This window comes from Cucurbita pepo, chromosome LG17 (genome assembly GCF_002806865.2).
Source record: "Cucurbita pepo subsp. pepo cultivar mu-cu-16 chromosome LG17, ASM280686v2, whole genome shotgun sequence".
Classification (NCBI taxonomy): Eukaryota; Viridiplantae; Streptophyta; class Magnoliopsida; order Cucurbitales; family Cucurbitaceae; genus Cucurbita; species Cucurbita pepo.
This window is the reverse complement of record NC_036654.1, coordinates 5,815,250-5,829,251: the sequence shown is the minus strand read 5'-3', so window position 1 is coordinate 5,829,251 and position 14,002 is coordinate 5,815,250. Positions and strand designations below refer to the sequence as shown.

Sequence of the window (14,002 nt, the reverse complement as noted above, 5' to 3'; positions counted from 1 at the left end):
TCTGGTTGATCTAATATGATCAAAAGAGTTGCAACATGTATGAAGGAGCTTAGCTATTCACATTCTTCGCTTGGGACCAAGTTCGTGATTTAATGTTCCAAGCCTACGTGATTTGAACCCATCTCTTCTAAGGCATCTTGAACAATCCTACCTGGTTAGCCATTGATGTGATTTGTGGGTGGAAGAACTCCAGGTAAGTGCATGGGTTGTTCAAGCAATACCCTGACATGGTTCCCCTCTCATTGGGAAAAATCACATCCATGTTGATCACAAGGGACTTGGGTATGGTGATATGTAGCCGTGCACTGGTTAACATACGATATACTAACTTGAGATAAATTGAACTTATAGTATAGAAGTTAATCTAGTTTGTGTCACAACTACACCCTTTCTAGACTCGTAATGTGATTAATACGACACATTCTCACCTTCAAACAAGTAAGCCAACTAAAACTTGAATCGTCGTTGTTGACACATGCGACTAATACTCAAGTCTTTAATTTCGTTCTTAAAAAACGATTTTAGAAAATGGAATCAGGGAAGGGGTTAAATACATGTGTACATAGTTCATTCTTGAAAGTGAAAACAACGATAAACCTTTTCTTCTTCAGGCGCATGCGATAGCTGCCCCAGTTCAAAAAGCACCCTGAAGATGGGAATTGAATGGGTATGAAAGGAAAAGTTCGGAGATTTTGTGGAGGAAACATGCCAAGCATATGATGAAGAACCGAATGAGACGACATTCAAGGTGAGTTATCTGTAAATGAACAAATACAAAACGAGTTAGATCGAGTTTTCACTAATGCCTTCATTCTTATGCTGATTACTGATGTCTAAACAAAAACAGACTGACCTGCAATGAGTCAGGCATTTAGTACTAATGCTGAATGTTGCATAAACATAGGCAATAAATAGTCACCTTGGCATGTTGAGGCTCGCCATAAGGAACTACAGCAGGAGCGTGGAAGTAATATTGATCATCAGTGGCTGACTGCCTCGTGAAGTATGAGGGCCTTGAATCTATCGGCACAGGAATTAAAGCAGCTATTCAAGAAAGAACCCCAGATAATACAAACTCTCCTTTTCCCAAGTTATTGAAGCAAGGGAATTATGTATAGCTGCTGCATTTATGAAATGTTGCTGGTGCTCATCTTTTCAGAATATGAATGTAGAGATCTCAATGTGCTTATGTGAAGGAAGTAATTGTAAAAAACACAAAAATGCACCATAAAAATGAAAGTAATATACAAGAAAGTAATTTTTCCTCGTTTCTGGGTAGATATACAGAAAATGCACCATCATACTAGAGGAGCTATCCTGCTAACTGTGCCAGCAGAAGAAAGACAAGTCTAGCTAATAGACCTACAAAACCAGAGCTTTGGCTTTGTGATGAAGATGTGCCTTCCAGCGAAAGTGACCTGCTCGAGCTCGAGCCTTTTAGATGCATATATATAATTGTAATTGATATCGTAAGATGATGAAACCATATGCAGCCATCATAGATTTACATATGTTAAACCTACCATCAATGATTCAATAGAAACAGAAATCTAATGGAGGACAAATGGAGGTTCCAATTCAGGACTTGTGTTCTTTTCATTTTTCTTTCTAATCAAAAAGGGTGGGGGAGACCAGAAAAATAAATGAAGAAAACAGTTTTTAGGCGCATACAATACTAGAGATACAACCATAAATTTCTTACACGCCTGGAGAATCACAGATCAGATCCTTTCTGTTTTCTTGGCCTTTTAGTTTGAGCTGGTGATGATGGAGCTTCAGATAATCTCCCAGTTGCCTAATGACCATAATTGATACAAAAATAATAAATAAGAAGGCTGAATTATAAAACAAAAATACCCTTTTAACTTTGCCCTTGGTTTAAATTATACCCCTAATATTTCAAAAGTTGTAATATTACCCTTCAACTTTTACAAGTGTTTCAAAACTTTCCTTAAATAGAAAAATCGTCGGCATGTTGGATAAAAAATCGACATGTCGACATGTCGTTCTTTCGGACTTAATCTAAACAAGCATCATTGTAACAATCATGTCATTCCATGTGTTTTTTTTCTTTCTTTGTCTCTAACATTCTAATAGATTTCTACTCAAAGGATAATATTGAAACGTAATGAAAGATCAAGGATGATATTAGAAATTTTGAAAGATTAGGGGGATTTTTTAAACAAAACATAAAGTTCACAATATTTTTATTATATTATAATTTAACCTAAATAAGAAAAAGAATTTGAAACACAAAACAAAATACAGAGAGATGAAAACTCAAGAAGTAACAAGATAATAGTTGACAAAACACACCTTACGTTTCTGATCCCGTTTGCCAGACCTTTCCCCTATCAGAAGAAAAACATACATGTAAATGAACTTTCGCGACAAAAATAATCGAATTCCTTTTAAGGGGGATAACATAAACTTCACTTCCAGTTCTTTAACTGAGAAAAAATCTGAATACAGACGTACACCTCAATTTTCTTACATTCCTAATTTTTTTAAAAGGGGATAGAAACTAATTTCACCGAAGAATTATATGTACAAAATAATGGAAAGAGAAGCCCGACCAAAGGAGCTACAGGAGAATACACTTCAATGGGCTAAAATAGAGTGAAGAATAGTTAAAGAAGGATTTGGATGAACTACAACAAGAGGAGGAATAAGGAAGGCGATCTCCAAGATTGTTTCCCATTGGTGGCATGTAGCCAAAGTTTGATAGGGTATAAATAGAACTTCTTCAAAGAAGCAAAATCTTCCTCTAAAGTTGTAGGCATTCTTTCATCTTTCCTTTTGTACATTCTATATATCAGAGAAATAATTACTTATCTTCATTAAAAAAAAAATGACGTTGTTTAAGACCTTCAACTTTAAGGTGTCATGCTTCAGCCAGCTGATGCTTTGCTTGTGCATCTCACCTCTTGGCAGGTGAGAAGCAAGTTGCAAATAATGATTTTTACACTTTTAAAACGCTAATTGAAACTAGATAGCTTCAAATAACTTGAACTAAATGTAGCACTCCAAAGAGATGCATGCAGTAAGGCCAAACATCGAAGTTCTATTACAGAATCCACTTACCTCCAGAACTCATAGAATCAGGAATAAAACTACGATCCTGCACCAGAGCATGACAAGAATGCTGTTAGCAGAGGAAGATCTACATTCAAAGATATGACAGAATTGCAGCACTCATGAAAGCGAGGGCATTTACTGACCTTGGGTGTGCCAGGTGCCTCGTTGTAGGGACCCTCACGGAAAGATGAACCTTCTGCCTCCTTATTTTGCAACTGTTTGAAAGAAACAGGAAATGGCAACAAAAATTGGACTTAAAGTATGTTAAAGGCATATAGCATTTGACTTAAGTCAGTTCCATCAATAAAGAATTCCTTTGATGAGAATTCTCTCCAAATGAGAAGAAAAATTAAACCCACTGTTATGAGCGGAAAATTAATGCAAGTTTGATTTACATCAATTTGTTACTGCTGGGACAAGCATATGAATAAAATATAACCATACCTGCTTTTGAAGATTCAGTAGAGTCAATATTTCTTTCCTCAATTCAAGATGTTCTGCACACACTGATTTTGTTGGAACCCTCGGCTTTAGATTAACCTAATTATAAATAACAATAAAAATAATAACATCCTTTGTGAGCGAACTATACAACTATGTAACTCTAGAGCATGAAGAGCACTGGGGAGGAAATGACTACTGAAAAAATTCTAACAGATTGACAAAAAACACAATTTGCTTGATTCAATCCATGAAATATTGTTCTGTAGTTATGCACTACATGCTTCCAAGTGGAATGAGTTTTTGCTTTGAAAAACAAAGGAAAAAAAAAGCATATTCCACCACCAGCAGTATTTGGGTGTTCTTGATAGCAAAGAATAAAAATTCAAAACAGAGAAACTTTCTATTTGCTTTGTTTTTTTCTTTCTTCTCACAAGCTACTATGTTGTTGGTACCATAGTTAAATCTTCCACCAACCACCACTTTAAGAGATAACAAATATTTGCATTAAACAAAAACTGGAGAGTTAACTAACCGAAAGATCTTGTAATGTTTGTTCAACTCGCTTGATAGTCCGAAGCCCAGCAGATGAACTTGCAGCTTGGACCATTTGCTCAAGTGCATACGTTCTCAAGTATACAGGAAGCTGACATGTAGGAATTATCAGAGCACATTCTCAAATTTTATATTTTGGTATAGATCAATTAAGCTTCAAGAGCACAATCCATCACGAAAATATCAAAATTGAAAAAAAAAAAAAAAGTGAAGCTATAAAAGGATTCTCAAAATTTACAGGCAAAAGCTAAATATAATTCCTTCAGGCCATATACCATGCGAAGAGAAGCAAGAGTAGAAGCATTATCCGCCACTAAAGTTGAAGGTGCAGCTGCTGGAGGAGGGGGCTGCACATTGGATACAGATGGTAAAGAATCTCCAGGAACGACAGCCCTTTCAGTAGCTCCAGGGACAGCATTTGAAGTGACAGGCAGCTCAGATTTTTCAGGCACCTAAAATGAATAAAACCAAGATCATAAACCAGCTCTAGATATATGAAATAGGATAAGTTATTAATATGAGAAGTAAAGGAATGACACCCGGGGGGGAGAGAGAGAGACCACTGAGAAATTCATACCATCAAAATAAAATTTGGTTATGCTTTCTAAGTCCAGACAGAAGGGGATGGTATTCCTAAACTTGGCTATAGGCCATGTTCCAAAAGATAATGCACAGACATACTTTAATCGGAATAAACTTGATAGTAAAGAAGATGAGTAGTTTTAGCTTTGAAGTTTCGTACCCTAAGAGATGAAGGTATACCTCAATGGCCTGGTTATCCGCACACCATGACATTTATACTACTAACATTTTTATGGCACAAATTAAAAACCTAGGGGTTAATAATGCAATTTCTTTTAAGCACGACATCCTGTAATGCTAATCTCAAAGTGAACTTGTACTCTGCTTTGTGCATTCATGTGCAAAGCGCCATGCCTAAAAAAATTAGCAAATACGACTTAAACTCACTCTTTCATCTCTGCGAGATTCAGTTATCTTTTTTGCTTCAGCTAGAACCTGAAACGATCAATAGTTTTTAAAAAACAACATATAAGGCCTTAGACTTATCCATATGTATAAACACTAATTCATTATTGGGTATTTCTATTTATTAAAACATTAAAGAATCAAGACCTCTGCATCTTTTCGTTCTTGCTGTTTCGTTTGGGAGAGAACCATGGACAATGCCCGTTTGCGCTCAATCTCTTGTGAGACACTGTAAGGATCCTACATATAAAGAATAAATAAGAAAACCATACAGATAGCTAATTTGATAAGCAACCTCAACTATAGGATGCTTCATGGATCTTTTAAAGGAAATTAATATGCAAGAACTCCAACTTAAAATGTTACAATTGCAAAATATATCCAATTCAAAATTACCTACCTTGGCGAGAGTATTCCCTGAACTTTCCCGAGGCATTGGTTCTCTAGCTGCCAAAATTGCTCTTGATGCTATAAACATATAATCTCATACCATAAGTTTTCAATAATCACAAGTGCATTTGTAAATGATTCAAAAAAAAAATTTACAACACAAATTGGCAACCTAAGGGTGAAAAAAAAATGCTTGCCATAATAGACTAGAAAAAGTTACATGTACCACGATAATATCGCTCCTTTAGTTCCTCCATTGTCCTTGTTGATGGAAACCTGTCAGCTATCACAACGAAGCGAAGATCAAACCGTTCACACAAGTCAAATAATCGATCCGTCTCCTCCTTTGTCCATGACTGAAAACATTAAGAAGTATATATCTCAAACACATAAAAAAAAAAATGAAAAAATAAAAAAGGAGAAGACTACAGAATAAAGAACTATGCTAAAGAAATCAAGATAAAGCAGAAATCTAGAGTCGAGAACATGAGAGTGACAGTGAGGTCCATCCGAACATTTATCCATCCAAATGCATGTTGACTTCCAAATGACATCAAATTGATGCTTACTCATTGGACACTGACCAGTAAGACCTTGTTCCAATAATGACGCAAACCATTCACGGGAAAGGTGGACTGACAAAAATGAATAATCGATATGCTCCAATTTTATAAATTGGTAACGAAGTCTAGATGCAACCAAGGTAATAGGTATAGGCATTTTGAAATTCAAGTATTAATGACAAGGGAGAATAATTAGAGAAGATTTAGATAAGGACTGCCATGAAGAACCTTAAAATGTAGCTAATTGGGGAAAAAAAAAAAAAAAAAAAAAAAAAACTTCCATTCTAACTCAACCATTGAAAATATAATGATTCCCTCATTTACATTCAATGTTTCATTTCCATGCTAGAGCATTGCAGAATAGCTCCCTCTAAAAAATATTAAAATATTATTATTATTTTTTTAAAAAAAAAATTCATAACCATTTTCATTAAATTTGACCACATACTTCTCCTCTTTGATCTTCCTTCTTACTATATCTTCAAAATATAGAGAAAAAGACTATTGATTTTAGAAGTAAGATCTGTAAAATATGCCAACGTTAAAATCAATATGTACACAATAATTCCTAGTAGGAAAAACTTTATCCTTCAAGCTTTAACACAAGGATACAATAAAGATGGAAAACATAACGGCATGGTATGAAGAGAAGGATAAGTTGTCATATAGGATATAAACACTCAAGCCATGATATTGCTTCAACTTAAAATCCTTTGCTGTAAGCCTAAAGATCCTCGAAGGCCAATCTTTTTCAAAAAGGGGCCTCGAGGCAAATGCCTTAACATCATATAAAAATGCTACATATCATGAAACTTTGTGCGAGTGCAAGTGGGTGAGAGAGAGTTCTCTATGCGCTTTGTTAGAAATGAGGGACGGATATACCCACAGGTTCATTCAAATACTTTTCGTAATCCTCATCCGTGTATTTGACAATTTCAACAGACTGCACAACATTCAAAGCAGAAAATATATTTGATTAATAATAACAAAATTTTAGATATGTGCACTTAATTATTCAATAAATGGTTATAATTGTTGAAAAAATAAAATTATCAGCGAGTTCTAGGATACATTCTAATTGCAAGCAAAGTCAAAGGAATCGACAAATATAGTTTAAAAAATTAATATTTAAGAGTGCGAAGCTTATGGCCAGGGATCCTATAAGAAACTTCACCATTCTAATAACATTCAGACCAAAAGATCATCTGTTCACAAATGTAAGGTTTATTTTGAGAGAGATCATGCTTCAAACTCCGGGATGGACAGACAATAAGATGTTGGAAAAACAAGTAGATGAATAGCACTGTTAGTCATTTTACTTCCTGGAGTGTACGCACCTGCCAAGATGATAGAAACCAAAGAAATATACTGATAATGGTGAATACTCAAGCCTAAACTAACTAAACCAATGCATACCTCCTTCCTTTCCAACTCCCTCTATGCATAACAAATCACCCTTACAACTTCCCTAGCTAAGTACTAATATACTCTTAACAGCCTAATAATATTTCTAGTTCTACCCTAATAACGTTCCTATCACAAGGGTAAGAACCAAAGTATTGGGTTATTGGAGTAAAAAATCAAGAGGGTCAATGCACGATTATAAGGGATAACGAGTGAGAAAGAAAAGAGGAAATNAAAGAACTATGCTAAAGAAATCAAGATAAAGCAGAAATCTAGAGTCGAGAACATGAGAGTGACAGTGAGGTCCATCCGAACATTTATCCATCCAAATGCATGTTGACTTCCAAATGACATCAAATTGATGCTTACTCATTGGACACTGACCAGTAAGACCTTGTTCCAATAATGACGCAAACCATTCACGGGAAAGGTGGACTGACAAAAATGAATAATCGATATGCTCCAATTTTATAAATTGGTAACGAAGTCTAGATGCAACCAAGGTAATAGGTATAGGCATTTTGAAATTCAAGTATTAATGACAAGGGAGAATAATTAGAGAAGATTTAGATAAGGACTGCCATGAAGAACCTTAAAATGTAGCTAATTGGGGAAAAAAAAAAAAAAAAAAAAAAAAAAAAAAAAAAAAAAAAAAAAAAAAAANAACTTCCATTCTAACTCAACCATTGAAAATATAATGATTCCCTCATTTACATTCAATGTTTCATTTCCATGCTAGAGCATTGCAGAATAGCTCCCTCTAAAAAATATTAAAATATTATTATTATTTTTTTAAAAAAAAAATTCATAACCATTTTCATTAAATTTGACCACATACTTCTCCTCTTTGATCTTCCTTCTTACTATATCTTCAAAATATAGAGAAAAAGACTATTGATTTTAGAAGTAAGATCTGTAAAATATGCCAACGTTAAAATCAATATGTACACAATAATTCCTAGTAGGAAAAACTTTATCCTTCAAGCTTTAACACAAGGATACAATAAAGATGGAAAACATAACGGCATGGTATGAAGAGAAGGATAAGTTGTCATATAGGATATAAACACTCAAGCCATGATATTGCTTCAACTTAAAATCCTTTGCTGTAAGCCTAAAGATCCTCGAAGGCCAATCTTTTTCAAAAAGGGGCCTCGAGGCAAATGCCTTAACATCATATAAAAATGCTACATATCATGAAACTTTGTGCGAGTGCAAGTGGGTGAGAGAGAGTTCTCTATGCGCTTTGTTAGAAATGAGGGACGGATATACCCACAGGTTCATTCAAATACTTTTCGTAATCCTCATCCGTGTATTTGACAATTTCAACAGACTGCACAACATTCAAAGCAGAAAATATATTTGATTAATAATAACAAAATTTTAGATATGTGCACTTAATTATTCAATAAATGGTTATAATTGTTGAAAAAATAAAATTATCAGCGAGTTCTAGGATACATTCTAATTGCAAGCAAAGTCAAAGGAATCGACAAATATAGTTTAAAAAATTAATATTTAAGAGTGCGAAGCTTATGGCCAGGGATCCTATAAGAAACTTCACCATTCTAATAACATTCAGACCAAAAGATCATCTGTTCACAAATGTAAGGTTTATTTTGAGAGAGATCATGCTTCAAACTCCGGGATGGACAGACAATAAGATGTTGGAAAAACAAGTAGATGAATAGCACTGTTAGTCATTTTACTTCCTGGAGTGTACGCACCTGCCAAGATGATAGAAACCAAAGAAATATACTGATAATGGTGAATACTCAAGCCTAAACTAACTAAACCAATGCATACCTCCTTCCTTTCCAACTCCCTCTATGCATAACAAATCACCCTTACAACTTCCCTAGCTAAGTACTAATATACTCTTAACAGCCTAATAATATTTCTAGTTCTACCCTAATAACGTTCCTATCACAAGGGTAAGAACCAAAGTATTGGGTTATTGGAGTAAAAAATCAAGAGGGTCAATGCACGATTATAAGGGATAACGAGTGAGAAAGAAAAGAGGAAATGGAGGATCTTTTCCTGAGACTTGGAAAATTATATTCACCAATATTTCCATAATTTTGAAGCTTCCCACGTAACATAGGGCTAACAACATTTTCAGTCTACCAAAAATGCCAATAAAATATCAAAAGTGTCAACAAAAACATCTCACTAATATAAACATAAATACTGATAATAAGGATTTATAGCACAAGTGTGGAATACTAATGTAACTTCTTCTTTTTTTTCATTTCCAAGATTTTTTCAAGAATGTCCATCAACATCAATATTTTTCCATAAAATTGAAACTTCAGAATTTAATTTCTTGCACACAACCCATAGAGGAGGGCTTCAACCATATATATCTTGTAAAGTGACCAACATATGAACAAGCAAATAATTGGCATGTTGGAATTACGCAGAAGGCAATGGATGTTAATGGGTATATCAAACTTTTCGTTTTCATAAAAAATGAAAGACATTTTAAATTTCAAAATTTAAAGAATACAAAATAACAAATCAATAAATAAAAAGGAGGACTTGCTCTTACCTTGTTGTACTTTGCAAAGGAATAATCACCTGTTGGTGGAATGCCATTTACAACTCTAACCTACAAATGAAAAATAGGAATATGACTTTGAACGATAACAAAAATCAATTGAAATAGACACGATTCATAAAGGTGCCAAATCCTACCCAATGGTAAAGCTGCAAGTTATCTTTTCTAGCAGAATTTGCAAAAGGAAGCCACTGCCACGTAATCTGAAGAAAAATCACAAGAACACTATAAGAACAGTCTGAATTCATTTTTTTATATACAAAAACCAAGTTCGTGAATGAATATGCAAGGGCAAACAAAAATACAAGGGTAGTCCACTCAGAAAAAAAACTTAACTCCAAAATAATCGAACAAAGCTGATAATTATAAAAATCTTGAGCAGTAGAAGCCCAAACAAGATGTTAAATCTAACACTATCCCACACCTCAACGAAAGATCGCTCGACACCTCTAAAAATTCTACTACTCTCGAGTCAAACAACCTATGAAACAGGCCTGCCATAGAACTCCTCTAGCATGAAGCAAAAGCCTCTCTTTCGTGCCAAACGTAACCTGAAAAACTCCAAGACCAGATCCCATCTAAATTCAATACAAGATATATATATATTTTTAACACACTTATGAGCCAATTATGAGCCAAGCAACAAGTGAAAAGGCAACATAGCAATTGAAAATCCACATTAATTCGATAACACACTGAAGCCTTCAAATAAAATGCGCTTCCCACATTTCTCACATCAGTACAGAGGACTATAACAAACAGAGTCCTCAATTTCAATATTCAATTCACCATTATCCAGCCTTCAACAGCATAATAACCGATGATAACACGTATTGCACTAAACGAAATAACCTTTTCATCTGATGGAGGTCGTTTCTTCAGCTCAGATGTATCGATTGCCGGCATAATAGGAGCCAGACCACCAGTAAGCGCATAAACCTAAAATTCAAAAACCCCACCATTACTACTGTAAGCAATAAAACCAAGCAACAACAACAACCATACAAACACACAAGCACAGAGAAGACATTACCTCGCGGGAAATTCCATCTCGCTTTCTCTGGGCATCTTTCTGAGCCCTAGGTTTCTTCTCTTGGGGTATATGAAGCGTATTTTTGGGCAAGCCCAAGATATCCTTGGCATCCATATCAGACTTCCCTTGAATTCTAGGGCTTCTTTCTACTTCGCAATGCCGGATAACACGAGTTCACAGAGTCGAAATTTTTACAGAGTACTGTTACTCTGATCCTAACTTCATCAAACGGACACCATAAACAGGATTTCGATTCGACCAATTGGAAGAAGATCGTTCTTGTTTCATTTTTTTAGCATCATTCGAGCGCGAAAGCACAGTGGAGCAGAGTTGTTATTATCGGAATTTCTTAATTGACGTGTAGGTGACGAACAGCCAAATGAGTGAAATTTTACCGGAGAATTCATTATCTTATTTAATTAATGCTAAACTATATGAAAAAAAAAAAAAAAAAAAAAAAAAACACCTAAACCTATGGTTTTATTTTAAAACTAAATTAATAAAAACACGGTATATAAAAAATATTCATAAACTTTCAAAAGTTTCAATAATATCTGCATATCCCAGGTCTTGCACGACGTTCGTAACAATCAAGCTCTAAATAAGGTTTTGGAATGAATTAGATTTCTCTCATTTTTGTAGATGATATTGAGGTAAAAACCGACGATGTCTAAGGTATATTATATTTTCACGTGTCAATTGAATACATATCGTAAGTTCTCCCCAAAAACCTAAAAGACGAGTCATCTCCACTTGAGCTAAAAGTTTCAATAGGGCTATCTCATTGGTATCTTTCGTAACCTTGCTAGCTTGGATTCATTTTTATCTCTACTCTCATTCTTTGGTGTACTGTATGTGAGATCCCGTATCATTTGGAGAAGGGAATGAAGTATTTTTTAAAAGGTGTGGATACCGTTAGAACATAACTCTCTATTGGAAACAGTCACACACTTTATTAACACCAATCGAGGAGAGATTTACAAAACATCGGGTAGAAATTACTATTTTGTATTGCTTGGGATCTCTTGGGATGATAAACTAAGTAGAATGGAGGGGTATTAGATGATAGGCAATCAATTCCTAAAATTTCTAAACGTTTTTTTCTTGAGAGTATATAATCATTTTCCTAAATTTAATCCTAAAATCCCTAAATCATTTTCTTTAACATATTATAGTCACTCATACAATCTTAAATCATTTTCTTAACATAAAATAGAGTCACTCATACAATAGCTGGGCTTAACCCTATTGGGCTAGTGATATATTTTAACACTCTGCTCAGCACTAGTCTCATTCGTTGCACCATGTTGAGCTTGACAGCGAAAACTCTCATGTTTGCCAGTATTCAGCCCTTTTGTAAACAAGTATGTCACTTGATCATCTGTCTTGATCTGCTACATCTCAATTTCTTCCTTCAAGACTTTCTCTCTAATGAAATGGTACCTCCACATGCTTTGTTCTAGCATGAAATACCGAATTTTCTGCTAGACGTATCGCAGATTGGTTGTCGCAATGAAATGGTATTGGATAGTCAATTTTCTGGTGCCAATCTTCCATCAAGAGTTTCAGCAATGTACTTTCCTGAGCTGCTCTAGTCGCTGCTTTGTACTCTGTTTCTCTAATAGACAATGATACTGTTAGTTGTCTTTTCCAACACCAAAAGATTGTTCTCGAACTGAGCTTGAACACATACTTGATACTTGACCTTCAAGTATCGTGATATTGTTTGACATATCTCAAGGTCCATCGAGCCGCATCCAAAGGAAGCTTCTTCAAACTTCGCATGTACTAACTAATGACTTCTACTTCATTCTCAAATCCATTTGGTTGGTTCATGTAGATCTCCCGGTCCAACTCTCCATGCAAGAAAGCATTATTCATATCCATCTGCCATAATTTCCAATCTTTATTTACCGCAAGTATTGGAGGAACTTGTACGATAATGATCTTTGCCACTGGACTAAACGTTTCATCATAGTCTAGTCCATATTCTTGAGAGAACCCTCGAGCTACAGGTTGAGTCTTGTATCTTTCGATTGATCCATCCGAGAGACACATTATTTCGTAAGCCCACTTGCAAGAGATGAGTTTGGTATCTCTTGGCCTCGGCACTAGTTCCCAAGTTTGATTTTGTTCCAGAGCTATAATTTCTTCCTCCATCACTTTATGCCAAGTTGAGTTTTGTGATGCTTCTTCACATGTCTCCGGCTCATTAACTTCGTCTTCTACTGGTTAGCATACTCTGGATTTGGCTTTAGGATTATTTCTGAATGTCTGGGTTGCTGAGGTGTCATTTCATTTTCACTAGGTTCGCTTGGTTGAGTCACTTCTTGCTCACCAACACTAGTGTCACTTGAATCTTCAGGCACAGCACTTAAGCAAATGTGTACAGTTTGCTCCCCCGTCTTCTGTGGAATAATCTTTTCAGTTTGCTCCTCTGTGTTCTGTAGAAGAATTTCTTCAGTTTGCTCCCCCGTGTTCAGTAGAAGAATTTCTTCAATTTGCTCAAGGCCTGGTAATACTTCCTTCTCTGAGGGCAACTCCTCTTCCATTGCACCACTTTGATCATCAATCGTGTGGTTTGAGCATCCTGACTCAATAATCCAATCATTCTCATAATCGATATGGTCTCTCCTCATCGCCATGAGTGTTAGCTCATCTTCTTCTATGAGTAGAGTACCTCTGCATCTCATTCCTCCTCCATCTCCATGTTGGAGGATGCCACATTGCTTTCGACAGAGTTTTGTTTGGACTAACAATCTTTGGACATGTGGCCCTTCTTCCCGCAATTGTAGCAGATGCCTTCAAATATCTACCCTTGAGAGTTATTGTAATCGTTCTTCTGAGCTCTCCCTGGTTGTACAGTTCTTTGGTGACTTATTCTTTTGTCATCATTATATCCACGTTTGGTATATTGCTCCGGCTTTCACTTGTGTAGAGTGCTTCTTCTCACCCTTCAATATGATTTCAATATGATGCCTCCTATTTGTT

At 35.4% G+C, this 14,002-nt stretch overlaps 1 protein-coding gene across 5 annotated transcripts; it reads right to left on the bottom strand.

The window, feature by feature from the left end:
* Window positions 1-329: 329 nt before the first annotated feature.
* LOC111779340 (SWR1-complex protein 4-like) lies at window positions 330-11,377 on the bottom strand. 5 transcript variants are annotated; one of them, XR_002812679.1, is made up of 18 exons: window positions 11,012-11,377; window positions 10,831-10,917; window positions 10,116-10,181; window positions 9,970-10,029; window positions 8,695-8,751; window positions 5,678-5,807; window positions 5,462-5,529; window positions 5,209-5,301; window positions 5,044-5,091; window positions 4,350-4,526; window positions 4,055-4,165; window positions 3,523-3,618; window positions 3,222-3,293; window positions 3,085-3,121; window positions 2,317-2,351; window positions 1,703-1,795; window positions 854-1,121; window positions 330-757 (listed from the first exon to the last, which is right to left on the bottom strand). XR_002812679.1 is itself a non-coding variant. In XM_023659483.1 (17 exons), exons 1-16 carry the CDS (start codon window positions 11,123-11,125, stop codon window positions 1,715-1,717), a joined length of 1,332 nt encoding a protein of 443 aa, XP_023515251.1. In that variant the 5' UTR covers window positions 11,126-11,377; the 3' UTR covers window positions 1,246-1,418; window positions 1,703-1,714. The 5 variants fall into 5 exon arrangements, 2 of the variants coding, with proteins under 2 accessions (XP_023515251.1, XP_023515250.1); XR_002812678.1 differs by having other exon boundaries at window positions 920-1,121; XR_002812680.1 differs by having other exon boundaries at window positions 920-1,020.
* Between the last annotated feature and the right edge of the window lie 2,625 nt (window positions 11,378-14,002).